A 26,942-nucleotide genomic window follows, 5' to 3' on the forward strand; every position below is an offset into this window, starting at 1 on the left:
CTCCGTGCTTTTTTTTTGTTTCTCTGAAAAAGTAATAAAGCTTAAAAAAGAGACAAATCCTTCTCAATAAATAACCTTCTGGCTTTTCACACGCTCTTGTTTGGCCAGATGCGACGTTTTTTATTTTACCGTATCAACCCATACAATTGTACTTGATATTGATTTTAAAAAGAATTTTCTACGCCTGACATAACAGAAGAGTAAATATGTACAAATATGTTCCTTTCAATGGAGAAATAAAAGAAAAAAAGATATTTTGGCAAAGACTGGATAAAACGATTTATTAATAACTTAATAAAAAGTCTTAATCTTATAATCTTCCCGTGACAATGTGATGTTAATACGCCAATCATGTAGTAAAAATTAATAATCATGTTTTAAAGTTCAAAATCCTCCCACCGGCATTGACACAAAGACGCTGTTCCTATAAACTGTTCATTCATTGTTTTCTTTCAAAGAACAGCGTTTTTATCAATCCCGGAAACATACAAGAAAACAATAACCCTTCCAAAGTTTGGTTATTTTCCTGTTAATATTGCGATATCAAGCGCAGATCAGAAACGAATGCAGCCGCCGGATAAAACGTCTCGGAACAAGGAAGAAAGTAGCCGCTAAAAGTGTCATGTTTGTTTATTCCGGAAAAAAGAAATATTAATAAAAGCAGACGGACAATGAGAGAGATATTGTAACGGATGAATTCGCCCTGAAGAACCACGTGCTACGACATCATTGCCTTTTGCTCTTCTTCTTCACAAGCTAGACCTCCCTGGATAGTAAATTACGACGAATGATGAAACTGACTAACATTGCTTTCCGTCTTATGAGTGTCCTTTTGCTCCTTCATTGGGGATTTATTGAAGGTACGAAGAAATTGATTTAGTAAACATTTTTTCGATTGTATGTTTCAAGAACTCGGTTACCACTCCTTTACTCTTGTATCTCTAGCCGGCGAAAATAGTTGGCAAAGTAGAATATAAAAAGCAATACTGAATTCTCTCTAAGACGACTGGTTTATGTTGTTTATTAATTTCAGAACCACTATACGTGAAATAATTCGAATTTTCTAATAAAACTGTAAAAAATTAACATTCATCGAGCATTGTTGGTTTATATGTTTTGACAATATGTATTCAGCGAATGACATACAAATATCGAGGAAGCCCTCCTTTCTCATGAAATATTATCCATTTAGAGTATTATACAGTTCGATATGAAAGTGAGAGGCTACGACGAACGTCTTTGAGACCCTTGAAACGAATTTGAAGTCGCATGTAATTCGACTAATTCACGCGACAGGATTCAATTTCATAATATGCCAAACGTTAAAAAGTGACGATGAGTATAGAAAGCAAATTCTATTTATGAACTGTGGTGAAAAGAACGGAAAAGAATGACATCGCAGTTATAAATCAACTTATTAGGAGTTGAGAAGAAAACCTCAAAAACATTCAGGCTGCATTCAAACTCATGCATATGACTTTTGTGATTCCAGTGCTAAATTTTCTGTCACGGAGCTATAAAGCCACTGGAAGCTGGTCAGTTGCGAGTTTTGTTTTATATACCCGGCCCCGTGAATCGATGATCGAATAGTCATTACTTCCGCTGACCAACCCTCAGTGGCTAATACCCCCTTTTACGCCTATAAAACATGTTTAGTTTAACCAGGTTTAACAAAATGAAAATCAGCAACAGAAAACTGATAGACTGAATTTTACATGGGGTTCAAATAAAATCTAACTTGTGTTTTCTTAAAGCTAAATTTGAAATCAAAACATCAGTTAGCAACCTGTATGAAGAAAACAATTTTTAAACCCTGTTTAATTACACAGGCTTTGGTGTGAATGGGGTAAAAGATAGCTCAGTGCTTTAGCGCTTGCAGCGGAATCGCTAAACTCATGGGTTCGAATCTTGTTCAAACCTGAACTTTTTTTAAGCTTTCTTTTTCTGAACTCAAGTTAATATACAACTACGAAGACGTTTATGATTTTTTATGAATGCATGGAAGGTACCTCAGTTTGGCGGAATTCCTTTTTATTTCCCAAGTGTTAATATTAACTTAAAATACATTTTTCCTTTCTCAATTTAAAATTCACTGTTCCACCATCTCCGGCTTTTCTTTCCCATAAATGTATATTAAAAATCATCCAACATTCTTCAAAAGCTTATTAGAGTCTTTTAAAAACTCCCAAAACTAAAACTGATTAAATCGATGTATTTTTGTATTTACTTGCAGGTGACGTCAGCAGTTGCATTGAATATGTCAAAGTAGGTTGCTTCACGGATAGTTTGAGAAAACCTCGCCCGTTACCAAAACTGATAGAAAATTATCGTCCTGTGTTCAACTGGTATTTTCCAGACGAGTCAATAAGCGGGTAAGTTATCTCTGCGCAGCGAAAACCGATGGTCGGGATTTGTCACCATGGTGATTCCTTGCTGTTAGTGACATCCAGACAATTTATTTTTGTTAAGATCATCATTATTGTTTACAGTGCTCACAGAGAGTCCCACTTTTATTGCTTGTCTTTTAGCAGAATTGATTTGCTTTCTCACATGGGTAGAACCCGGCTATTGCCTGTAAACGTTTCCGTTATTCCCAAGTTTATGCTGTTTTTTTCACCAATTTAAAAGAAGACACAGTACTGACAACGTTGAGAATAATGTGTCGCAGAAAACCAGCACTGTCTGTAAATATTATTATTATTATTATTATTAAAATAAATAAATAAATAAATAAATAAATTACCTTTATTTAGACACGGTAAGGATTTAAGCTATAAGCTTGTGGGGCCGTGTATTCCAGATCGAATTGGAATTTGGAAGTGTTGTTTTTGTGGAGGGAGGAAAACCGGAGAACCCAGGAAAACCCTCGGAACAAGGACGGGAAACAACAACAAACTCAACCCACATATGACACCGGCGTGGGACTCGAACCCGGGCCACATTGGTGGGAGGCGAGCGTTCTCACCACTGCGCCATCCCTGCTCCCTTGTCTGTAATTCCCGAAGATGGATGAACAACCTTAAGCGGGATACTGTATATGAATTAAAATTAATGCAAGAGATTTTTTTTAAAAAAAATTCCCTTTGCTAGCTGTTAGTAATATAATGAAAGTGGGAAGTTTAACCTTTTCTAGAGTACCATTCAGATCATAACCTGTTATATTTGTCTCATTTCAGCGAAGTTTCACTTTGCGCAGAGGCAGTTTCCAAGAAAGGTTTCACAATCTTCGGTCTTCAATTTTATGGCGAATGCTGGAGCGGAGAAAACGCTACTCAAACTTATGCAAGAGACGGGAAGTCAAGCCGATGTATCACTGCAATAAACAACGAATTCAAACCATGCAACGACGATTCAGACGTGGCGTGTACTGGAGTTGAAAGGACAAACTACGTCTACAGAATCATCGAGTCAAGTACAAAGCATAAATTATTGATATAAACTTAAAAACAAACCTGCAATCATTGGAAATAGTGTTGACACATTATCAATTTACACTCTATTTCATTGTTATTTGGTATTATTTCATCCTTTCGCTCCACTCTTCCAACCCTCCTCCCCCTATCGGCAATGTTGTAGTTTGTTTTTGGGAGCCCTTTGCTACAATTTTACAACATCGGATGGGGGAGGGGAGTATTTTAGCAGACTATCATGGAATTTAAAAACTAGTGGTAAATTTGCCATAACAACTGCAGAGGGAAGTCAATGTGTCAACTACTTTTGTCTAAGATTTTAGTTTTTTCCTCAACGAATAGCAAAAGCGTGTCAAAAAGTCGGGTGGACTTAGGCACGACACGAGTTCTGTAATACTCCCTCTATTGCGAGGGGTATTAATAAGTTTATGTAGATATTTGTGAGTAAAAAGCTGTTCTGGTTTTGTTCGCCCATCCCAAAGAGCGACACCAGGGGATATTTGTCCTTCCTTTCAGAATGCGATTTAATTTCACGTAGACAACAACAAACGCAAAACGACATCGCCATCAGCTGTTTGCCGAACGCTGGAGAATGATCATGAATGCAGTGGCTGAAATGATTGTTTTTCGTTGTGCAAAAAATAATCGACACTTAAGTTCGATCCTCAACGGTATAGTAGTAAGACTTATTGAAAAGTTGTCCGTGAACAATCTGTAGTTACAAGGACAACTTAGCGGGAACACTGATCTTTGTTGATTTTTATGATTCTGTCTGTTAAACTTGCAGTAGATGGTAATCTCTCCGCTTGGTCTGCCTGGAGTCAATGCAGCAGAACTTGTGGAAGAGGCCAAAAAAAGAGAACAAGATCATGTAGCAACCCCCCTCCAAGCAAATGTGGAAAAACTTGCTTCGGTAACACGGAAGAGGTTGTCGACTGTAACACTCATTCCTGCCCGGGTAAGAATAACTGAAAATCCACTTTCTTTTGCAGAAATATAGTTGGACTTCCTTACCTATCTCAGAAAACAATAGGAAAAAAGGGAAGCCTCGAGCAGTGGAGCTATACTGCCGGAGCTTAACCCGGTTTCCGTAGCATTAAGCGGCTAGGAAAATTTCTACACCCCCCTGAATGGGATGCTAGTCCATCGCAGGGTTACCCTCCAGCAGTAAATTCGCTGGTACCCATTTATATAGCGCCTGGGTGGAGAGAGGCACTATGAGAGTAAAGTTTCTTGCCCAAGAACACAACACAGTGACTCCAGCCAGGGCTCAAACCTGGACCGTTCGATTCTGAGTCCAGCGCTCAAACCATTAGGCCACCACGCCTCCCATTCAGAAAACAATAGGAAACTTCTAAATATTGTGAGAAACTAAATTCTAAAGGCTGGTTTTCAATAGCGACAAAGTCGTAGTCGGCATCGTAACAGCGCCTACGCGCGACCTAATGAAAATCAAAAATTGGAGTCGTAAGCGGAGTCAGAAGCTTGTCGGATTCGGAGTTGGAAGAAACAGAACATTTTCATTTTCTTCGATTTCGCTTACTACCATAGGAGTAAAACTACACACAGTTATATATTTTAAATCCTGGATAAACGGCAAAACGAATTTAAATAGGTAATCAGTATTTATTCCTTTTTTTCTTACAAGAAGCCTGCGAGGACAAGAGCTCTGAATGCAAGCGTTACAAAGAACTTGGACTATGCGACCCTTCTTATCCCTCAAGTGCTTGAAGGCTGCAAAAAATCGTGTTCAATGTGTTCTTAATTCTGCCAAGAACCGTTTCCTTGTAACATACAAAGGTATCTAATCTGCTTTTATTTTTTACTATGTTGTAACTGCTACTCTCTCCATCGCCAATACTATCTACGGCACATGCATGCAGACTGTCGTCAGGGGATCGGCCGAAATAATGGGGTAGACGGTTCTGTTTCTAACCCGCGGTCATAACTGGTCTAAAGTTCTTAAGCCTATTTCCTTTTAACCTTTAGTTAAGTTTTAATTTTGTCAGTTTCTAAATATTTTTTCTCAATGTGACAAGTGGGCTCACTTGCATTAACAAAATAAATAACCCGGAAAAATTTTAGTACATGTATGTATAAAAAGAATTCGAAAATGATTTTATATCAAGGAATGTGCTTTTCCAAAACAAAGCCAACAACAGTGGAAACACTTTCAAATTGTCAGTTAATACGACATCTGAAAAAATAAAACAGTACCAAACCCTTCCCCGAGGTCGTTATACAGTGACATTTGTGAAGCACTGAGATGTGAGCCGTTACATATTTGATCAAGTTTTAAAATCCTTTCTCTTAAAAACGAAGAGACCTGTATTGACATGAAACTAGTATAGAAACTCTTGTGCACGATGCTGTCACTGTGTCGTTTATACTTATGCCATGGCACTATGACTTAAACATAAAACTAGCACCTAGCTAAAATCAGAATTCAGCAGCTTACAAAAATGATACACTTGTTACTTTATACTTTATAGGTGAAAGACTGAACTAAGCACTGCAGCTGAATTGAGAAGTCCATTTCTGCTGCTTTTTGTTTAACAAAGACCACTGAAGTCAACTACATGTAGATTGGTAACTTGACGCTGGAAAATACGACTCGTGCGAATTTATTTCAGCTTTGCCAGAGAAAATGTCAGAAATTAAACAAATGTAACAACTGTCAATAAAGTAACATGCAGTGGAATTAAAACAACAAATGGCTTTAGTTTATAATTGTCCTGTTCACTTCAGCTTGCAATTTGCAATGTTGACAAGCTCGTTGAAGTAGTAAGTATGAAATAACTTCCTGAGCTGCTACCTGTTGCCAATGAGCCAATTTTTGCTTTAGACTTTTCCATCTTATAGTTCACCACTAAGTTTTCTCCGATTATGATTGGTTCAAATTGATCACATGACGCGATAGTGTTCATCCGCGGAGGGCACTATTTAACAATTAGACGGGAGCTCGAGGTTTTTATGGTTGTTTTTTGGGGGGGGGGGAAGCCCGATTTTCATTTTTAAAAAGTAGGTAGAAAGGGGGGTTTTTTTTTTTTTTATATCACTCTTTATATATTTTATAAAAAAAATATATATTTATTTTTTTTTTTTTTTTTTTTTTTTTTTAAATTAAGAAAAGCCCCCCCCCCCCGTCTTTTTTATTATTTGTTTATTTTTTGGCAGCCCAAAGTACCCGTCCGAGAAAAATGCCCGGATGGATAGTGCCTGCCCGTGAAATTTTTTGCAAACCGAAGAAGGCCTGCATGCAGACAAAAAAAACCCAACCAAATTCACTGCGCTAGTTGGTTACTTGTCTGGTTTTGTTTTGTTTCTAAAATTCGGCTTTCAATTGAGTTTTTATCCTGAAAAATAAAAAATAATTCACGATACTCGTTTTTGAATGGGCGCGCGGAAGAAAATTTAGTGGTGAACAATAAAAATAATAGAGTGTTTCTGTCTACGAACTATCGGTCTGAGAGTTGCCCCTTGGAAATTTGATGTTCTTAAAACTAGCATATTAGCCCTCGAAGCTTTGCTTCTCGGGCTAACATTTGTTTTAAGAACATCAAATTTCCGCGGGCAACTATCAGCCGATAGTTCCTCGACAGAAACACTCTATTGTTTAAATAGGCAAGTCAGTTATCCTCTTAATTATTTTAAGCTACTAGCCGGTGTAGCTGGCGGCCTTGTTGGGGAGCGAAGTAAATTTTTAGCAGCGAAGCAGCGAGAAAGTCTATCGGAACTTCAAGGTATCAGCTAGTTCTCACGAGAAGGCGTTACATGATATATTTTCAAACTCATAAATGAGTTATCAAGTGAGAACAAGAAGCTCGAGGAAGCAGAAAATCGCGTGGTTATCGTGCTCGTAATTGAAAAGTTAGTACTGCTTTTTGATCACAAAAAGGTTACGTAAACACTACGTCACTTGCTCAATATCAAGCACAACAACCGACAAAAACGAACGACTACATACGAACTATATTACTGGACCATTGTTGAAAGCCATTGTCAAACCGGCTCTGATCACTAAATGTTCTTTATCTGGATCCTGGAACATATGACACGAAAGGAAAATGGGTAACACAATAATAAAATGAAGAAGTTCGGAACTGGTTTAACAGCTCTCCTGCTTGAAAGTCACGGTTTAAGTCTTATTGCGGAAGGATTAGGAACGTAATCACGATCTGATGTAACATCATCCACAGCTACCGTATTTACTCGAATAAGCGCCGATCGGGACAAAAAAGTAAAAGCGCCGCCCCCGAAAAGGCGCAGTCCGATGCGGCGCATGAAGAAGTTCGCAGCCCAGCACCGTCCGGACGGCTTTTCGCGGGGAGGGAAGGCGACACTGCCCGCCGCGAGAAACGCCTGACGCGCGCCAGGTGGCGAAGTGAGATCGTCCCCAAGCCAACACCACAAACGAGGAGATGGGGGCCACGCCGCAGCGCCCCCCGAGGACACCAAAGCCCAAACAGGACTGCGCCAGCGCCGCCCCAAGAAGCGCCGCCCCCGAAAGGCCGCCTGAGGCACAAAATACGGTATCTTTAGCACGACGTAAACCTTACAAGTTAGACAACCTACTAGTTTGCCTTGTAAATATTTAATTTTTCTTCAAACCTCTGAACTCGCTTCAATGGTAGAGGAAGAGAAATTCAATGACGCTAAAAACGAAAAATATTTGGAAAATTACAGTTAGGTCGATGACTGTCGCTTTTGGTGAAATAACATTTCAGACGAAGCCAATGATCTCATCTCTCACGCTGCCGAAAAAACGTTGCAACGTCGACACATTACGGTACGTGAATCACGTAATGATGTTTATTTGTAAATCTTGCGTTCCGAAACGAGCTGATGCATTCAACACTTGCTTCGAATCAAAAGTCCAATAACGCATAAATTTCACGAGTAGAAGTACGAGTAGAAGAACGAGTTGGTCAAGCGATTCTGCTCACCGAAAAAGGGAGAAAAAAAAATAACGCGAGCAAATTTTGAACCGTACGTGCTCGGCCCACAGTCCTCACAACAGTAGAAACAAGTCTGCTAAACCATGGCAAGCTCCCGGCTTTACAGACGTCCCTTTGTTTTCTCTTAGTTTGTCGAGAGCTTGAGAGCGCCAGTAAAAACAATTATAAGAAAAAAAAAAACATTTGTGGACAGACTTGGATTAACATGTACACGACAGTTGATTTTCTCAGTGCTTTCATCATCTTTATTATAAATGTTTGATCATAAAGAGATCAGTGATCAGATACAAAAAATAGCCGTCATCAGAAAGTTTCTCAAATTAAACTTATACTTTATACTTCTTTCAAAAGTTCCCTGTGTGGTTCTTTACTTTATGAGTAAAAGTGTATTATTCTTGTCAGTAGAACCGCGTTTTCCTTCTCACATATTAAATGAACTCGATTGTATAAAAGAAAAATAAATATTGTGCCTACAAGCTCCAATACGATAGCCTGGAAGCCCCAGAGCCGGATGAAAATAAATTTTTAATACGCAGCTTTGAAGGCTATATTTTTAAATCCCCTGGCTACTACAATAATACAATAAATTATTTAACTCTTGTCGCGCCTCACTGTAAAAAGTAAAATGAGAAATGTTGTGGTAAATGATTTCAAACTGTTATCATTCGATCCCAGAAGTTGAGTAAAAGCTCTGAAAGCTGCAGAAAAAAGGCATAATGAAGGGCGTCAAGGTCTATATTTCCAAGATCCGAGTTCTTTCGGTGAGTAAAAGTAGTTCAACATTAAATATTTGCCTAACCCGACCGGTTTTTAAATTAAGAACTTTACTAAAGCCCAGCGAAAGTTATGAAATAATTTTCGCATCCCACTGAAGCCGGAGTTTTTCCTGGCTTTCGTTTTAACGTTAACAACGTCGTCGCCTGAGTCGCCGTTGAAACTGCGAAAAGATCTTCCCTTAATATAGTAACCCAAAAGCCTGAGCCCGGTTGTTTGAATACTTTATATTCCAGGTTAAAAGGTTAACCAGTGGGTTTCATTCATCTTGTTTAAATACACTATGCTGCTAATAACAGTTTTCCGTTGCCAGTAGACGAATTACCGAGTAAATGAAGGATAGCGTAAATGACAGAATCAAATCGTCATTGGCAACTTACCGCAAAACAGAAATCAAATTTGTCGCTATAAACAGTCTGGATTTAGCTCCATCTAGTTCGGGTGCCATTAGAATAAAAAGATGACTTACGTTAGCGCACACATTTTCAGTTGTTCGCATTATCAGTTTGAAAAATGAAGACCAAAATGCATTTTTCGATTACTTTATTGAGAAAATATCTGGTAGATTAAAAGTGCTACTGTAGAAAACCTTGAGATTGTACTGGTGATTTTACATCTTTTCTTAGCTATACAACCTCAACATCAATTCAACATCAATGTAGAATTAAATAAAAAATTCTTAAAGTTATTTCAGTAATGTGCCATATATATTTCATGTGTTGTTTTGCAGTCACAGGAACTTTCGTTGAAGCCGTTATTGGTTTTAGCATTTTTGCTGTTCATGACCAACATTTCTGCGAACGAAGCAACGTGCAAACAAGAGAAAATAACTTGGGGATCCGCTCTTGCGAATCCCACTTACAAGAAGATACATGCTTACAACTTCGATGGCTGCCTTTTGAAGTGTAATCAAGACCCTCAGTGCCGAAGCTGCAACTTCTGGTGGAATAAACTTGAGTGCGAGTTAAACTTTGCAGCAAAGTATTCTGCTCCAACATCGTTCATAAGTGAAGTGAATTGCATTCATAGAGATATGGATTTGCAACCAGGTATGTACGTAATAAAGTAAATGGTTTGAACCCAGGAGTATCAGTAGTTCGTATAGTGTGATCGTCCGGGTGAGAGTAGTTCTGAGAAGAACTGTTGTTGGTGACTGACGTTTCGACAACCTGAGCGGAAGTCATCTTCAGAGTCAAGTGAAAAGTTGTTGTCAGTCGATGATGTTATAAGTCTGGTCCGTTGAAGCTGATTGGTCAGTTAAGCCGTGATGTTATTGGCTGTAAGACTCGTGTAAAGTTTGTCATCAGTAATTGGTCAGTTTCGATCCGTCTATTGTTAGTCTAATTAAGTCGTTCTGTTCCGTCTATTGTTAGTCAAATTAAGTCGTTCTGTTGGCGGTTCGTTTGTCGCTTCTCTTTACGTCGTGAATAAGTCGTTTGTAAGGTGCCGGTAGTTGTTGACATCTGTTGATAGGCGTCTGTTCTAAGTTTGTGTACCAGCTTTCCAGAGTCAGTCGTTGAAAATAGTTAGTACTGTAGGTTAAGCATTCAGCAGAGTCCCAGTCGATTTTGTGTTTAGTAAGTCGGTGGTGTTCAGAAATGTGATTGTTGACATCACCATTTCTCGTCGCTCGTTTGTGTTCAGTCAGTCTCGTGGTCAAGTTTCTACCGGTCTCTCCGATGTAGGAGGCCTGGCAGTCGGAGCATTTGATCTTATAAATCGCTCCCTGTCTGTTGTTAGGTTCGTCCCTGTCTTTAACGTTGGTCAGTAAATGTCGTAACGTTGTTATAGGTTTGTGAGCTACACGGATATTGTAGGGTTGTAGGATCCTCGCAATAGTCTCAGAAGTGCCCTTGATGTAGGGTAAAGTCGCTGTAGTAACAGATGTCAGATTTCTGTCAGTTTCAGTAGTTCTGTGAGTGTTGCGTCTAATAAAGTCAGTATTGTAGTTGAAAAGGAAGTTTTCCGTTTTCTTCGATCTCCCTGGTAAACTGAATGTCGGCGTTCTGTTCGTTTAGGTGACCAGGGTCTAAAAGTTTGGAAACGTGGCCTGCTTCTTCCATTTTTGCTATCTGTTATCTCATTCACGAGCGAAATTCTGCTCAGCTGTAATGCCGACTAGCAGTACTTTATCGCAAGAGCAAGTTAATTCTGCTTTCAATCTTAATTTATTACGTTTAAAAAGTGGAACTGCAATTCAAATTATGGAATAGACTGCAAAATGTATAATATTGAAATTTACATTATTTTAAAGTTATGACAGCACAAAAACTTTATTACGTCATAGTTTTTTTTAAGTAACGCGAATTTTAACAAATCCATGCTACAGATTTTGCTTCTAAATGCACTCTACCCATGGTTTTGATTTAAACGGAGAAAAATGTAAGCTGTGTGAGTTTTTAGGGTTTTTTGTGTTCTGGTCACTTGACTTACCAGAAATGGTCATGATTACCGAAAATAAAGGCAACCTCCAACAAAACAAACATTACCAACAACTAAACCCAGGATACTAAGAGAGCCCAAGATTTGACGGTTAGAAGTCATCCATAGTAACTATTATGTAGTTCTTGAGGGTATCCCCCTCAATCTATCTTTGATTGTTTGTACAGAAATAATTGCGCAATTACTCAATCAATTGTTCTATTGCTACAGAAAACTGGTTTGTTGAGATACCAGGTGAGGTGTGCATGGCAGCTAAAGATGATAAACCCGGCAAGTTCTTAACACCCATGACCGGTAAAATCAGCGCCATAAAGTTGGTGTATATTTCTGGCAAGGTTGGATGTACCAGTATACATATAAGCAACTGGGGTTGCGATGACAACAGTAACCTATTAACCATCATCACAGATGACCAAAACAACGTCATTCTACCTGAAAATTACAATATTGACCAAAATTCTTACACGCTTCCTGGGTTCGCTGCCAATTCACCAGAGCTGCTGTTTACATTCTCTACTCCAATGGAGGTGACCGCTGGTCAAGAGTACAGGGTGTGGTACAAAGAAGACTTGTCTAACCAAGAAGAATCAGACAACTATTCCGGAGCAACTTGTATGAGAGTTGTTGCTATCTTTTCCATTTAATTTTCAACTGTTTGATGTCGATTTAAGCATTTTTCAGTTACACTTGTCAGCAACTATTTTAATCTTGGTCTTAAAATTGCTATAAGCGACCTTTAGATTGGACTACGAGTATGAGATTAAGTACGAGGAGACGAGTTTTCATGTTTTCGTGTTTCATGTTGTTTACATGCTATGCGTTGTTTCTGTAAGTAAATTGTATTTTATTTATTTTTCGTTGCTTCATTTGCAACTCGCTCAATTCAGCCGTACCTGGTTAGCATGAAATGTTCTTAACTAAAGTGCATTTTTAAGATTCACGGAGCTTGCCTAATAAGTACTCTTACAAAGTATCCGGGAATTCTTTTATTAACAAGACTATCGAAATTACGTGGCTTCTGTTATATCAGCAAAACACCTTATTGATGATTTGGTTTTGTAGAGCAGTTTGTGTGCGAAGTGCGGTTAGCGGTTAGGTTAGTTGAAAACAGTTGTATTTTACTCAAGAAACTTTTGAAAACGCGAGAGCTCAATAATATATTAACGCATTTGATTGAGTATTCTTTTGACATTTTCAAAAAATTTTTGTTTAAAATTGAATTAGTCCTGCTATACTTTTAGTCTGTATTTCACTCATGGTTAACAGACTACCGCTTTAATTTTCAGCATGTTAAAAGTATTGATATAGCTGGACAAGTCAGATAGAAAAGGGGAGGTTACAATGAGATTAATTCAGTTCAGTTCTGTTTTCATGGTCATTCGTTTCGCAATTTTAGAAAACGTCCTTTAGAAATACATGACGGAATTTGTCCGTAACGGCAGTTAGAGCGAAAAACAAGTCTCCAAAACATGACAATTGATCGTCTTTTTTTCTGCTTTCATTTTCATGATAAAAGACGGATAATAAAACAAAGACACCAAAGATAGTTGCCATCATCAAGCCTATCCAAATCGAGTTGTTATCTCGTTGCCAGGTAACGAAACTACAGCGTGGAAGTCTTTTCAAAGTTCTCTGTGTGATTCTCAACTTTATGAATACTTCATTTTTCTTGCAGAACCGAGTTTTCTTTCTAAAATCGTAAATAAACTCGATTCTATTAAGAAAAGATTAGTATCTTATTATGCTTTCAAGTTACAGTACGTAAGAATTGATAACGTCAAACCCCAAGGATGAAAATGAATTTTTTACACGAAACTTTGAATGTTAAATTTTTGAATCTCCTAGCTACTACAATAATATAATCAATTATTTAACTCTTATTATGCCCATACTGTACAAAATAAAATGCAAGGTGTTGTTGTAAATGATTTTTAACTGTCATCACTTATAACCTGAGAAGTCGAGTAAAGCTCAGAAAATGCAAATGAAGCGAGTATTTTCAAGTTCCGAGTTCCTTCGGTGAGTAAAAGTAATTTAATATACAATACAATACAACAACTTTATTTAAACACGGTAAAAAAATTAAAGCTAAAAGCTTGTGGGGCCGTGTACAAATTAAAAATTTAAAAAGACATATAAAAAAGACATCCTAATATTGAGAAGATAGAAAACATTCACTATTATCAGTAATAACAATTTAAAAATTCTATAAAATTTAAAAACATCATCGTTCAGTCTGACAGTCTGCGTGGATAACGCCTCGATAAATAAGAACCTTAACAGTGATAAATAGTTTTCGAATCCGACAGAAGCCGAATTTTACCTGGCTCTTTTTTAACAGCGTAATTCTGAATGCGAAGATATCTTCCCTTAATACATAAACCCAAGCCTGGTTGTTCGAAATCCATTTAAATTCTAACTTAAAAGTTAACAAGAAATACACAAGTCATGCTTGTTGACAAGTTTGTGAGAAAATATGTGAAGGATAACATACTCACTTTGAAACAAATTGTTTCAACGCTACCGAAATGCATTTCAGATTACTTAGCTTTACTGAGAATTAAAACATCTGGTAACCATGGTAACCGCGCTTCTGAGGAAAACTTCGAGATTGCAGATTGTTTTTACCTTCTTTATCAGTTATCCAACCTAGCTTGCGCATCCACGGTAAATAAAATGAATAGTACTTAATCTTGTTACTGTAGCGTGGGATATAAATTTCATTCATGCATCTTTGTTTTTTCATAATTAAATACTACTTATTCGAAGTACCAGTGCTTATGTTCTATTGCAGTCAGATGAACTTTGGTTGAAGCCGTTATTGGTTTTAGCGTTTTTTTTGTTCATGGCCAAAACTTCTGCGAACGAAACAACATGCAAACAAGAGAAAATAACTTGGGGATCCGCTCTTGTGAATCACACTTACAAGACTGTACATGCCGACAACTTCGTTGGCTGCCTTTTGAAGTGTAATCAAGACCCTCAGTGCCGAAGCTGCAACTTCTGGTGGAATAAACTTGAGTGCGAGTTAAACTTTGCAGCAACGTATTCTGCTCCAACATCTTTCATAAGTGAAGTGAATTGCGTTCATAGGGATATGGATTTACAACCAGGTATGTACGACAACTTAAAATAAGCCGTTCTTGGCTAGAAAAGTTGGCTTTTCACAAGTGTAGCTTGTCAGACGCATCCTGATAAAAGTTGACCAGGGTCCAGGAGTTTTGAAACATGCCCTGCTCCCGGGTGGGGACTCCTATATAAAACGGGCGGGGATGCTCGTCGGAAATTTTGAAAAGAACCCCTAAAAGAGGACAATCTGGGTGTGGCTGAAGCTTTTCTTGAGCCCTAAAAGGTACCAGAAAACCAAGAATAGCATTTATATTTGTATATTTCTTCGTTTGTAACCCTAAACGAGACCATTGTGGCTAAAAATATTGGCGTTTTGCCCAAAAACCCTAAGCGATACGAAAAATCCGAAATTTACAACACTAAGCGAGACGACGAGCATCCCCGTCACTTTCACGTGCGAGTCCCCCCCGGGGCCCTGCTTCTTTAGTTTATGCGATATGTAATCGCATTCGCGAATCCATGAAATTCTGCTCTTGTGTTATGGTCACTTGACTTACCAGAAATGGTCATGACTACCGAAAATAAAGGCAACCTCCAACAAAACAAACATGACCAACAACTAAACCCAGGATACTAAGGGAGCCCAAGATTTGACGGTTACAAGTAATCCATAGTAACCATTATGTAGTTAAGGGTCACCCCCCTTAAAGATGATTTCCAGTCCGTACTGCGCAGACTCGGGCTTTGTTTACGTTTTTGTTTTGAATTCGTTGAAACGTTACACTTCGGTGACAGCATACATGACGTTTTTTAGTCCGCCATTACAGTTCGTTTCGTTCAAGAAGTTCCGATGAGCTAAAACGTCGGTTTGAAATAGCGTCAAGGTTCTTCTACTCGTTATTATTTGTTCTGCAAGGATATCTGGCGTTAATAATGAAGAAAAAGGTAAGTTTGTCGCGGAATTTTTAGTTTTGCTTGTAAACATTCCCTTCGTGTGGGCTCACATAAACATTGCAGCCGAGATTGCGCAGTACGGACTGGAATTCATCTTTAATATTTCTTTGATTGTTTGTACAGCTTTTATTCAGGCAGTGTGCGCACTGGGTTCGCTATGCATCATGGTCGAAATTAAGAGGCTGTATCTGTAATAGTGGTCTGCCCGATCTGGCTTATTAAATAGATTTCGCTCTTTTCTAGTGTGTTGCAAGACTTTCATGTACTTATACTAAAAACACAATTCACTTGACCGGATCATTAATTTTTTTCGAGTTTTTAAGGATTTTCGGCTCACCCGAACGAGCACTTGTAACGACCACTGTCAAGGCTTAAATTTACCACAACTTTGAAAATTAATTTAAAAAGAACTAACAACTTCTGTACCAAACAAACACTACAGCCTGTTAAATTATGTCTTTTTAATTTATCACACCAACTTTCACGAACATTGAGCTCGAATCAAGCTAGCAGCAAAACATTAACGACACCCCTATCACACACCTTGATGAAACACTTGAAAACGGCTCAGATTCAAACTTTATTTTTGAAAAAGTGAGGCGATCTACTTCAATCAAACCAACGCAGCCGAAAAGTAGATGTAATAGAAAATGTTCCTATCGAAAAAAACCTTTTGGTATCGTCTTAATGAAATATTTACAGCTGTGTAAACTTGCCCAATTTCGAAGATCTTCATGTTTGCAGCCATTTTGAGGGACTCGTCAGGACGAGGAGTTTCATCAACTGGCCTCGCAGACATACCTAACACCATCAGAAATAAACAAAGATTAGATATAAATGCATTGCAGTTCAACTGAAAGAGAATAAATCGTGTTTAAAAATGGAAGCTCGACTTACATTTCAACGATTTCTACGGGCGTAAGGTCATTCTTGTTCGAATTTCGCTTGATGATTCCACAACAAATAACAATATTTGACACGTAGACTTTGACTGAATGTAGCGTTTGAATCAGTTAAAGGTAGTAACCTCGTGCTTTCCCTTCTTTACCGGCGTACAGCGAAGTTGTTTTCACGACAAAACAGCAAGCATCAGGTAAAGAAGACCAAACTGACATGTTAATCGATTGGTTGGTTATATACTTCATGTATGGAGTACCGTTGTGTACCGTATGTGTACCGTATAGTGCCTCATACATGAAGTAGTGACCGACAGGCCGTTTCTTCAGCTGTTTCTTCGACGTTCAACGTTTTGCGATGGAAAATCTTTGCTGTACGCCAGTAAGGGAAGGAAAAGCACAAAGTTACTGCCTTGAGCTGATTCATAGGTTACATTAAGTCGAAGTTTGTATGTCAAATATTGTTATTTCTAGTGGAACAAGAACATTGAGAAGCTTGAGAAGCTTCAAATCGGGCGTTTTGCCTTGAAAGGCAGGGTTCAGTACAGCAGAAACGACGAAGTAGTTACTTAAGTAGCACTTAGTCCGACTGTGTTTGTGTAAGTCACAGGGCTTGCATGAGCTGTATTAGTGTGCATAATATAATATCTAGAACGTTGTCGAGATTGCATTATTACTTAATGACATGATGGTTTCAATTTATAAATGTATTTCACACAATAGAAATAAACGATTGAAGTAGACGACTAGACAATGTAAAGTTTTAAGACTTAGCAAAGTGCAGTGTATTGGTAATACTGTAAGGTGCGGTTTCACCTGAAGGTCATGTGCTTTTCGGTATTTTCCAGCCATTGCACTTTGATGGGACAGTACTACAACTGTTTACCGGGGAACTACTATTGTCAACAAAATGATCATAACTTGTTGATGAATGATTGAACATTTGTTTTATACCATTACTGTAATAGCGCCAGGAGACTACGCTCTAGGACGACCAAAGGGTAAACCTTAAATCGGCCACGCCCGATTAATTATTCAGTGGAACGTGGAGCGTGCGCAAAAGAGTCTTGCAATCTCTGGCGCACGCGCACAATCAAACCGGAACCAGGATTTCCTGGTTCCGGTTTGGATTCGTCCAGAGCCGTTGAGTTTCCCGACCGCTGGTCAAGGGGAACACAGGCTCTGGGGACGAGATTGTCTATAAATCTGTCCACAACTGTTTGCATACAGTATTTCAACCGACCGGAAACAACATCTTACTTTGCTGTTTCCGCTCGCCCCAGATCTCGCGTCCGTGCCTTAGTTTCAAGATGGCTGCGATTGAAAACTCGGTTAAGAAGGCTCGAAAAAGTTAGGTACGAACTCGAAAAGGGTGGGTGCGAACTCGGTTTTTATTGAGAGCGAACTCGGTCATACTAGGGAGCGAACTCGGTCACACTGGGTGCGAACGCGGTATAAGGTGGGAGCGAACTCGGACGGTGCGAAATCGATTGGGAGCGAAACCGGTAGAATTCTTTGTTTATACTAAAACTCCCCGGCATACTGTATTTCGTGGACTGGACTGGACTGGACTAGTAAAACGCGGACTAGTAAAACGCGGACTTGTAAAACGCCTCTAGACACTTCTTTGGCCACAATCATCTTACGGCTCTCTTCAATACATAATGTCTCAAAAAAACAGTAACCTCAGAAAGAAGTCAGAAGCAAATAAGGTCGAAAGACCGAATTTGAACATATAACGGCAAATGTTCTAATGTCACGAACGTAGGATTCGTGTAGGGCCGTTGCCTTTATTTACCACATACTGCCCCTAAATTAAAACAGTACCCTCAGAAAGAAGTCAGAAGCAAATAAGGTCGAAAGACCGAATTTAAACATTTAACGGCAAATATTCTAATGTCACGAACGTAGGAGTCGTGTAAGCCCGTCACCTTTATTTACCATTGACTGTTGATTCCTGGACGGGCCCCGTTCTACCTCGTGCGAGCAATACAAACGACTGCACTCAACAGACATCAAGTAGTGAAAAGAAAGAAACATATGCACACAACTCATAGCATCAATCTCGTTGTTTTAGTAGGGGTTTGCAGAACGAACATGTGCTATACTGCAAAAACATCTCCACGCTAAAACAGACCATAGAGTGCTCAAAAAAGCTAGAAATATGCCGTCGAAGAAACACACAAGAGCTTCAAACACAAATTGTTTCGCTCGCTAAACCGTTTAGTTTTATCCGATTTACAAGCGCTTGTTTTACAAGTCCACGTTCTACAAGTCTGTGCTTAACAAGCCCTCCTTTTACAAGTCCGCGTTTTACAAGTCCGCGTTTTACTAGTCCGCGTTTTACAAGTCCGCGTTTTACTAGTCCGCGTTTTACTAGTCCTCCTTTTACAAGTCCGCGTTTTATCTGAGTCCGCGTTTTACTAGTCCGCGTTTTACAAGTCCGCGTTTTACTAGTCCGCGTTATACTAGTCCGCGTTTTACAAGTCCGCGTTTTACTAGTCCGCGTTTTACTAGTCCAGTCCAGTCCTCGAAATACAGTATCCCAAAACTCCCCGCCCTCTAAAGATAAGTCCTTCACGGTTCTTGTCGTTTTTCGGTGCCTATTCATCTTCGGCATCTTTCTCATCCACCTCTCGTTCTGTCCTGTGTCTGTCATCACACGAAAGAAAAGCTGATTCTCAAAAAATCTGCCACAAAAGGAAATTGACAAAAACAATATGAAAACCATATATCGAAAGTTTCTTATTCTAAAATTTTATCATACGTCTTAATTCAGAGCTACAAAGAAGTTCCTCCTTTTGAGTTATTGATACTGTTCTTACAGTACCTCTTTCCACTAGCGAAATTTTACAAAATTCCTTCGCGGCGAAAAGGTAGCGCGAATCCAGAACAGACTCCAATCGAGAGTGGGTTAATTCTAGATTACTATTAATTAACTATTACAACATTCATTTTTAAAATAGTTTCCCAAGCCGACTAAGCTAACTTAACGTCGAGTGTATCTTTCAGTACAAAACATGCCGTTATGACGCCGGAAATCCAGCTCACGCATACTATACCCCGTGACTCACGCAAACCTCCGACTTACGTGCTACTACAGTCATTCCTTTCTAAACATTTTTTTTTGACCACCACCGTACCTTTCTACCCAAAAAACTCATGAAACCGCCCGGTTTTAACCTGTTTTAACCTTTCAAAAATTAGAGCGTTCGAAACTAAATAAGATCCGTAATCACAAACAACATACAGCCGTTTACCAGCACTCTTTAAAACTCCTGAAACCCTTCAAAATCAGGCAAAATAAATCTTTGAAATAACCTTTATCAATGTTTGTTATTTTTTATTCAGTTCTATAAAATGCCTTTCGTACACTACTGTCAAACAAAAATTTCAATTTCCTCAAAGTTTCAAGACAAAAGAATAACAAATATTTCGTGCACAATGTAATTTGATTAAGCCAATATATCACGTCTAAAAATACTTCAAGCAATTCAGTGAAAACCCGTTTTTTTTTCGTATCAACGAAAACCAGTTTCGAATAATCAATACATGAAAATAACAATAAGATCAAAAGGAAGAAAGGAACCTTTCTAATTATTTGAAGACTTTCAAAGCCGTGATATTATGCATCCAATCCGCGATAAAATTTAATTACAACAAAATCCAAGTTCTCATTTTGAAGTCCATTTTTTTCAGTTGATACCTTTATCCAACTTGTGAAAAATTCCATTCAAGTTCCTATTAATACTGTACATTCCCAATGTTTTGCTCAGGTCTTCAGAAGCGTCTTACTAACCAAATCTAAAATAATTCCAAAACATGCTGTACAAACATTCTACTCTTTGTGACAAACAACTTGACGACCAATTGTTCAGAAATGAAAATCGACACAGTTCTTCCTAAATAAAAAAAAAGTTTTACGGCGGAATCAGGCTCAAAAAATATACCGCAAGATCACACCCCCATTCATAGTCAGAAACCAGCAAACATCTAGTTTGCTAAAAAAAAACACTGCGTGACATCAATGACGTTATCTTTTTCATTTACAAAAATAACTTTAACTTGTCAAAGTAAGTGCAATTTCACAATGGTGAATATCAGTACAGTATGGGACCCAGTTCTCGGCCACTTTGTGTTTAACGCGTTTTTTCACACTCCAGTTGAATTAAAAGAAAAAGGTAATTCCTTCAAACGATAGACTGATTCATGTGCTTTAAGTATCTTGAGTTTGATCGTTCAATTCGATATAGAAAGCTCACACGTCGAGTTTACGCGGAGGTAGGTGAATTTGCATTCCCGAAAAATTTGTTTGTTTACGGCTCCTTAAAATTCATGGATGTAGTTAAATTCGTATTTTATCCAAAAGCCCCCACCATACCAGCTAATTTTTGGCATGTGAAACGTAGAATAATTCAGCTTTCTGCTTTAGTTAACTTTTCGTTGAACCGTTGTATTTTTTGGTCTTAATTTACTTCGAAATTTTTTCTTGCGACGTTTGCGTATTTGCCAGTTCTCGGCCACCCTGCTCGCTATCACAGCTTAGCGCTTGGTTTTTAATATAATTTCATCTGCTGCTGCCAGAATGAACGAAATAAATGTTTTAAAAATAAAGTTCAATCTTATCTCTAAGTTTTAAGCTGACTCTTGTCTTGTCTATTATTTCTACAACACTTAAATCTTTCAAGACCTTTTCACTGCAAAATAAACCATCTAAATGCACGGGTCACACAATGCGGTTTTGCCAGAACCTGCACATAAGCAACTAGGCGCGTTGAAATCCTTCTTTTCTAAAGTAAAACAAAGCCTCATAAAAATAATTTGGGTTCGATATAACATAAATAGGTTTACAGAGTGATTTTATGACTATGAAAATTAATTGAGCATCTTTTTTACAGATAATTACGCACAAGCTTTTTAGTGGCCGAGAACTGGGCCAAGGTGGCCGAGAACTGCGCCCACAAATGGAGCTTTTATTTTTATTATTGCTCGGGCAAATTAATTTTTGACCGGTCGATAGCTTTACACCAAAAAGCTGAATAATGTAGCTAGCTCTGGGAGAAATTTCAAGTTCCTGCGGTTCTTCTGAGGTAAGAAATACAAGTTTACGTCAAAAATGGCCGAGAACTGGGCCAAGGTGGCCGAGAACTGGGCCCACAAATGGAGCGTTTATTTTTATTATTGCTCGGGCAAATTAATTTTTGACCGGTCGATAGCTTTACACCAAAAAGCTGAATAATGTAGCTAGCTCTAGGAGAAATTTCAAGTTCCTGCGGTTCTTCTGAGGTAAGAAATACAAGTTTACGTCAAAAGTGGCCGAGAACTGGGCCCCATACTGTACTTTGCCCATGGATGTAGTTAAATTCGTATTTTATCCAAAAGCCCCCACCATACCAGCTAATTTTTGGCATGTGAAACGTAGAATAATTCATCTTTCTGCTTTAGTTAACTTTTCGTTGAACCGTTGTATTTTTTTGGTCTTAATTTACTTCGAAATTTTTTCTTGCGACGTTTGCGTATTTGCCAGTTCTCGGCCACCCTGCTCGCTATCACAGCTTAGCGCTTGGTTTTTAATATAATTTCATCTGCTGCTGCCAGAATGAACGAAATAAATGTTTTAAAAATAAAGTTCAATCTTATCTCTAAGTTTTGAGCTGACTCTTGTCTTGTCTATTATTTCTACAACACCTAAATCTTTCAAGACCTTTTCACTGCAAAATAAACCGTCTAAATGCACGGGTCACACAATGCGGTTTTGCCAGAACCTGCACATAGGCAACTAGGCGCGTTGAAATCCTTCTTTTCTAAAGTAAAACAAAACCTCATAAAAATAATTTGGGATCGATATAACATTAATAGGTTTACAGAGTGATTTTATGACTATGAAAATTAATTGAGCATTTTTTTTACAGATAATTACGCACAAGCTTTTTAGTGGCCGAAAACTGGACCAAGGTGGCCGAGAACTGCGCCCACAAATGGAGCTTTTATTTTTATTATTGCTCGGGCAAATTAATTTTTGACCGGTCGATAGCTTTACACCAAAAAGCTGAATAATGTAGCTAGCTCTGGGAGAAATTTCAAGTTCCTGCGGTTCTTCTGAGGTAAGAAATACAAGTTTACGTCAAAAGTGGCCGAGAACTGGGCCAAGGTGGCCGAGAACTGGGCCCACAAATGGAGCTTTTATTTTTATTATTGCTCGGGCAAATTAATTTTTGACCGGTCGATAGCTTTACACCAAAAAGCTGAATAATGTAGCTAGCTCTGGGAGAAATTTCAAGTTCCTGCGGTTCTTCTGAGGTAAGAAATACAAGTTTACGTCAAAAGTGGCCGAGAACTGGGCCCCATACTGTACTTTGCACCGTAAGCTTTTTTCTCTGTCCTTCCGCCGAAGCAAAAAAACACAACCTGATTACACATTAACCCAAAAGTCGACCAAGTGTGCCTGCAACGATTTCCTGTCAAAACTAAAATGAAAACCATTGCGGTATGCGTCACCCGTAGCGGTTTTGTAGCAACCCCGAGCTATCCCCGTCTTTTTGGCCGCGCCAGGAGACTACGCTCTAGGACGACCAAAGGGTAAACCTTAAATCGGCCACGCCCGATTAATCATCGAGCGAAATTCCAATAGTAACAACCGTACGTCCGTAGACGTCCGTAACAGTCAAAATGTAAGTCGAGCTTCCATTTTTAAACACGATTTATTCTCTTTCAGTTGAACTGCACTGCATTTATATCTAATCTTTGTTTATTTCTGATGGTGTTAGGTATGTCTGCGAGGCCAGTTGATGAAACTCCTCGTCCTGACGAGTCCCTCAAAATGGCTGCAAACATGAAGATCTTTGAAATTGGGCAAGTTTACACAGCTGTAAATATTTCATTAAGACGATACCAAAAGGTTTTTTTCGATAGGAACATTTTCTATTACATCTACTTTTCGGCTGCGTTGGTTTGATTGAAGTAGATCGCCTCACTTTTTCAAAAATAAAGTTTGAATCTGAGCCGTTTTCAAGTGTTTCATCAAGGTGTGTGATAGGGGTGTCGTTAATGTTTTGCTGCTAGCTTGATTCGAGCTCAATGTTCGTGAAAGTTGGTGTGATAAATTAAAAAGACATAATTTAACAGGCTGTAGTGTTTGTTTGGTACAGAAGTTGTTAGTTCTTTTTTAATTAATTTTCAAAGTTGTGGTAAATTTAAGCCTTGACAGTGGTCGTTACAAGTGCTCGTTCGGGTGAACCGAAAATCCTTAAAAACTCGAAAAAAATTAATGATCCGGTCAAGTGAATTGTGTTTTTAGTATAAGTACATGAAAGTCTTGCAACACACTAGAAAAGAGCGAAATCTATTTAACAAGCCAGATCGGGCAGACCACTATTACAGATACAGCCTCTTAAAATTCTGGTCATTTGTGTCAAGTCGTGGATAAGTGCACATCTCGTGGCAGGCGACGAAGGCGAGCTGTATTCGTTAAATACGCTGCGAAAATCAGCGAATTTGCTATGTTTTCTTTAAAAGAACGTTAATGAACAAACAAGGTCGAGTTTGGTTGCGAAAACAGTCTTCGCTTCTTGATACATACCGTTTGTTTATACGTACATTCGCATGTTGGTCCATGTGAGCGAAGGATAAATTATCTGCCCTGCCGGTGCATCGATAGCGGTCGATAGCCTACCATCTACTGCAAGACGACTCAATACCTGGGCCCAATATCACTTTGTTCGATCATTCACGATCAGTCAGCTTTTTTTGACTCCCTTAAAGTCAGTGATCCCAAAACAATCGTGAGCAAACTCAAGGTAAGATGGCCTGTTCGAATGTTTTGACTTCTCTGTCCGTTCAGTCACTTCAGTGCCACCTTGAGTATTGAAATCGATTTGATCGTTTCGAGCTTTCAACTGTAGAAATATTGCTTTAAAAAGGCTTGATTTAATAGCTGCCTTGTGTTGTATAAGCTAACGAGTCTGCATGATAAGAATTGTACTGATGTATTCTTGTGTTTATGTTTATACAAACTGATCAAAAGTTGGTACAAAATGTTATGAACAAGATCCTTTATAATTTAAGCTTTTCCAGGCTTTTTGCTGCTTGTTGCAGTTCTTTTTTGTTATTTACGGTTGAGGTTTGACTTCCTCCTGCATATACATTTTTTAAAAATTATTGAGCAACATTTCCCATGGGCTTGTTTTTTTTTAAACTAGAACACTTCAGTAATACTTGTAACAGGTGGTTTAGAAAGTGTTAAATCAAATAAAAGAAAAACTGCATTTTACTGTATGTTTATTTGTCATTGCCAGTTTTTTGGTACAATTCTTTTGAAAAGTAGTTTAACTGTTTTGTTATAGCCATGAAACAGAAAATGGCATTTGTGCTTATACAGCCTGATGGAGTCACCAGGAGAGTTTGGGAGAATTTCATAGTTTATGTTCAGTTAGTGGTCGTTAGTTCTCTCGTGGTTATATTAGGCTATCAAAACATGTCCCAAAAAGCATACAAGTCATTCCCATGTTTACATACCTCCTGAAACAGGTTCGCACATAAATGAGCATGCAATTGCTTGCTCGAATTGTAAAACAGTGAATAGCATACTCATGAACCTTTCAGCTTTAGATCAGCCTACATTAGCAGGTGTAATAAATATAAGCAACCAGGGCCGGGTTGTTCAAAGCACGATTAAGCTAATCCAGGATTAGCGCGAATTTTGATTTTAGCTTTACAGTCTTTTAGTGAGATTTTCTGTTTATATTTTCTGCCCTTCAGTTTTGCCGTTAACTAACGGCCCAAACTTCACAAAACGTAAGCAATAAAAACACCTTTATACAAGAGAAATCGAACTCTTGATTTACATTTAATCCTGGGTTAGTGTTAATCAGCTTTCGAACAACCCGGCCCAGATCAGAAATTATGATGCAAGTATTCTTTCATGCCTTTTAACCCCTTTCCTCTCCCATTTATTGTATTATAAAATGGTGTCAGCACTTGGATCTTGAAATGTAGTGATCTAAGGCTAATTTTTGCAAGTCATTTCTCTCATCGGAATGTATTCTCTCATCATTGACATATTAGCACTGATCTCAATGACTGCACTTGCTTTGATGCCAGTTATTTATAGCAATAGCTGTTTTCCCTGCCCTTGGTTCACCTGGTGACCATTTTAGCACTCAGTATACATTCTGCCTACCAAAATAAGAAAATCCCTGAGTATCTCTGTTGTCATCTAAGGATCTTTATCATGCCGTCACCTTTAAAATTCACAAATTGGTGTATTTTCTTTTTTAACAATTACCTGTCTTCAATGGGCACATTTTATATAAGTAAACAATGAACACAAGTCAAGCATACAGACTTTTATTCAATTTATTCAATCTTTATTTTAGACACCTGGAAGCTAAGAAAATGATCTGGGAATTTGTGTTCAACATCAAAATACCCTTGAATGAACTTCCCCACAGAGTTTGATTCAGCTTTTAAACACATCTTTGACTTATAATAACGATAAATCGTTCCCTTTGACTAAAATGAACTACATTATTTTTTATTTAGTTTGGGTTAGCCTGTTGATTTCTATCAGCCATGCACCGAGGTAATCTAAACAATGTTGGAGGAAACGGTTCGTCGCTATCTCGTGATTAAACGAGTCACACCATGCGATCACTTCTTGTATCTGTCACCTCTTTGAAGCCATATTTGCCACCAAAACATGTCTGTATTAATTCGGAAAATCTACAACACAACGAGGGGAGCGTTTGGGAGCGTTTATACCCTGGCTTAGAACAAGCATTGTAGAAACAGTTTATACCAATTTCTTCGTTCAATGTGCAATATACGAAAAATTATAGCTCAAGACAAGACGGATTCAAATTACATGCTCATACGGGACGAGTTGTCTGCGTTTTTGCTGAAAATAATATACATTGCTTATATATTTTGTTGACAGAGATGCAATCTTAGTGAGTATAAGTTTTTGTAACTGTAGAAAAGGAGCTCAGAAAAGAAATAATTCTATCGATAAACGAAGCTTGTAACGTACTAAATTTTCCCAGCTTCGCCGCCATCTTGAAAATTTTACATCGACAATGCATAGCGATCCCAGTGCGCACACCGCCTGGCTTTTATTCTAAAGAAATAATTGCGCAATTATTCAATTGTTCTATTATTATAGAAAACTGGTTTGTTGAGATACCAGGAGAGATGTGCATGGCAGCTAAAGATGATAAACCCGGCAAGTTCTTAACACCAATGACCGGTAAAATCAGCGCCATAAAGTTGGTGTATATTTCCGGCAAGGTGGGATATGTACCAAGACACTTATAAGCAACTGGGGTTGCGCTGACAACAGTTACCTAAGAACAATCATCACAGATGAAAACAACAATGTTGTTTTCCCAGAGAATTATAACGGAGATCCATACACGCTTTCTGGGCTCACTGCCAATTCACCG

General features: G+C 38.4%; 2 protein-coding genes and 1 pseudogene across 3 annotated transcripts; all 3 read left to right on the plus strand.

The window, feature by feature from the left end:
• Positions 1-568: 568 nt before the first annotated feature.
• On the plus strand, positions 569-5,189 carry LOC144656592 (semaphorin-5A-like; annotated as a pseudogene). The gene is made up of 5 exons (XR_013571327.1): positions 569-860; positions 2,234-2,372; positions 3,177-3,412; positions 4,198-4,368; positions 5,059-5,189. The product of XR_013571327.1 is annotated as a semaphorin-5A-like (transcript).
• A 3,882-nt stretch (positions 5,190-9,071) lies between these two features.
• Positions 9,072-13,474, plus strand: LOC144658434 (uncharacterized). The gene is made up of 3 exons (XM_078518833.1): positions 9,072-9,129; positions 9,873-10,191; positions 11,795-13,474. Exons 1-3 carry the CDS (start codon positions 9,085-9,087, stop codon positions 12,226-12,228), a joined length of 798 nt encoding a protein of 265 aa, XP_078374959.1. The 5' UTR covers positions 9,072-9,084; the 3' UTR covers positions 12,229-13,474.
• Positions 13,475-13,584: 110 nt separating this feature from the next.
• Positions 13,585-26,823, plus strand: LOC144658620 (uncharacterized). The gene is made up of 3 exons (XM_078519080.1): positions 13,585-13,603; positions 14,379-14,697; positions 26,663-26,823. The coding sequence occupies exons 2-3, from the start codon at positions 14,430-14,432 to the stop codon at positions 26,812-26,814; spliced, it is 420 nt and encodes a 139-aa protein (XP_078375206.1). The 5' UTR covers positions 13,585-13,603; positions 14,379-14,429; the 3' UTR covers positions 26,815-26,823.
• Positions 26,824-26,942: the final 119 nt, after the last annotated feature.

This window comes from Oculina patagonica, chromosome 6 (genome assembly GCF_052425735.1).
Source record: "Oculina patagonica isolate OP01 chromosome 6, crgOcupat, whole genome shotgun sequence".
Taxonomy (NCBI): domain Eukaryota; kingdom Metazoa; phylum Cnidaria; class Anthozoa; order Scleractinia; family Oculinidae; genus Oculina; species Oculina patagonica.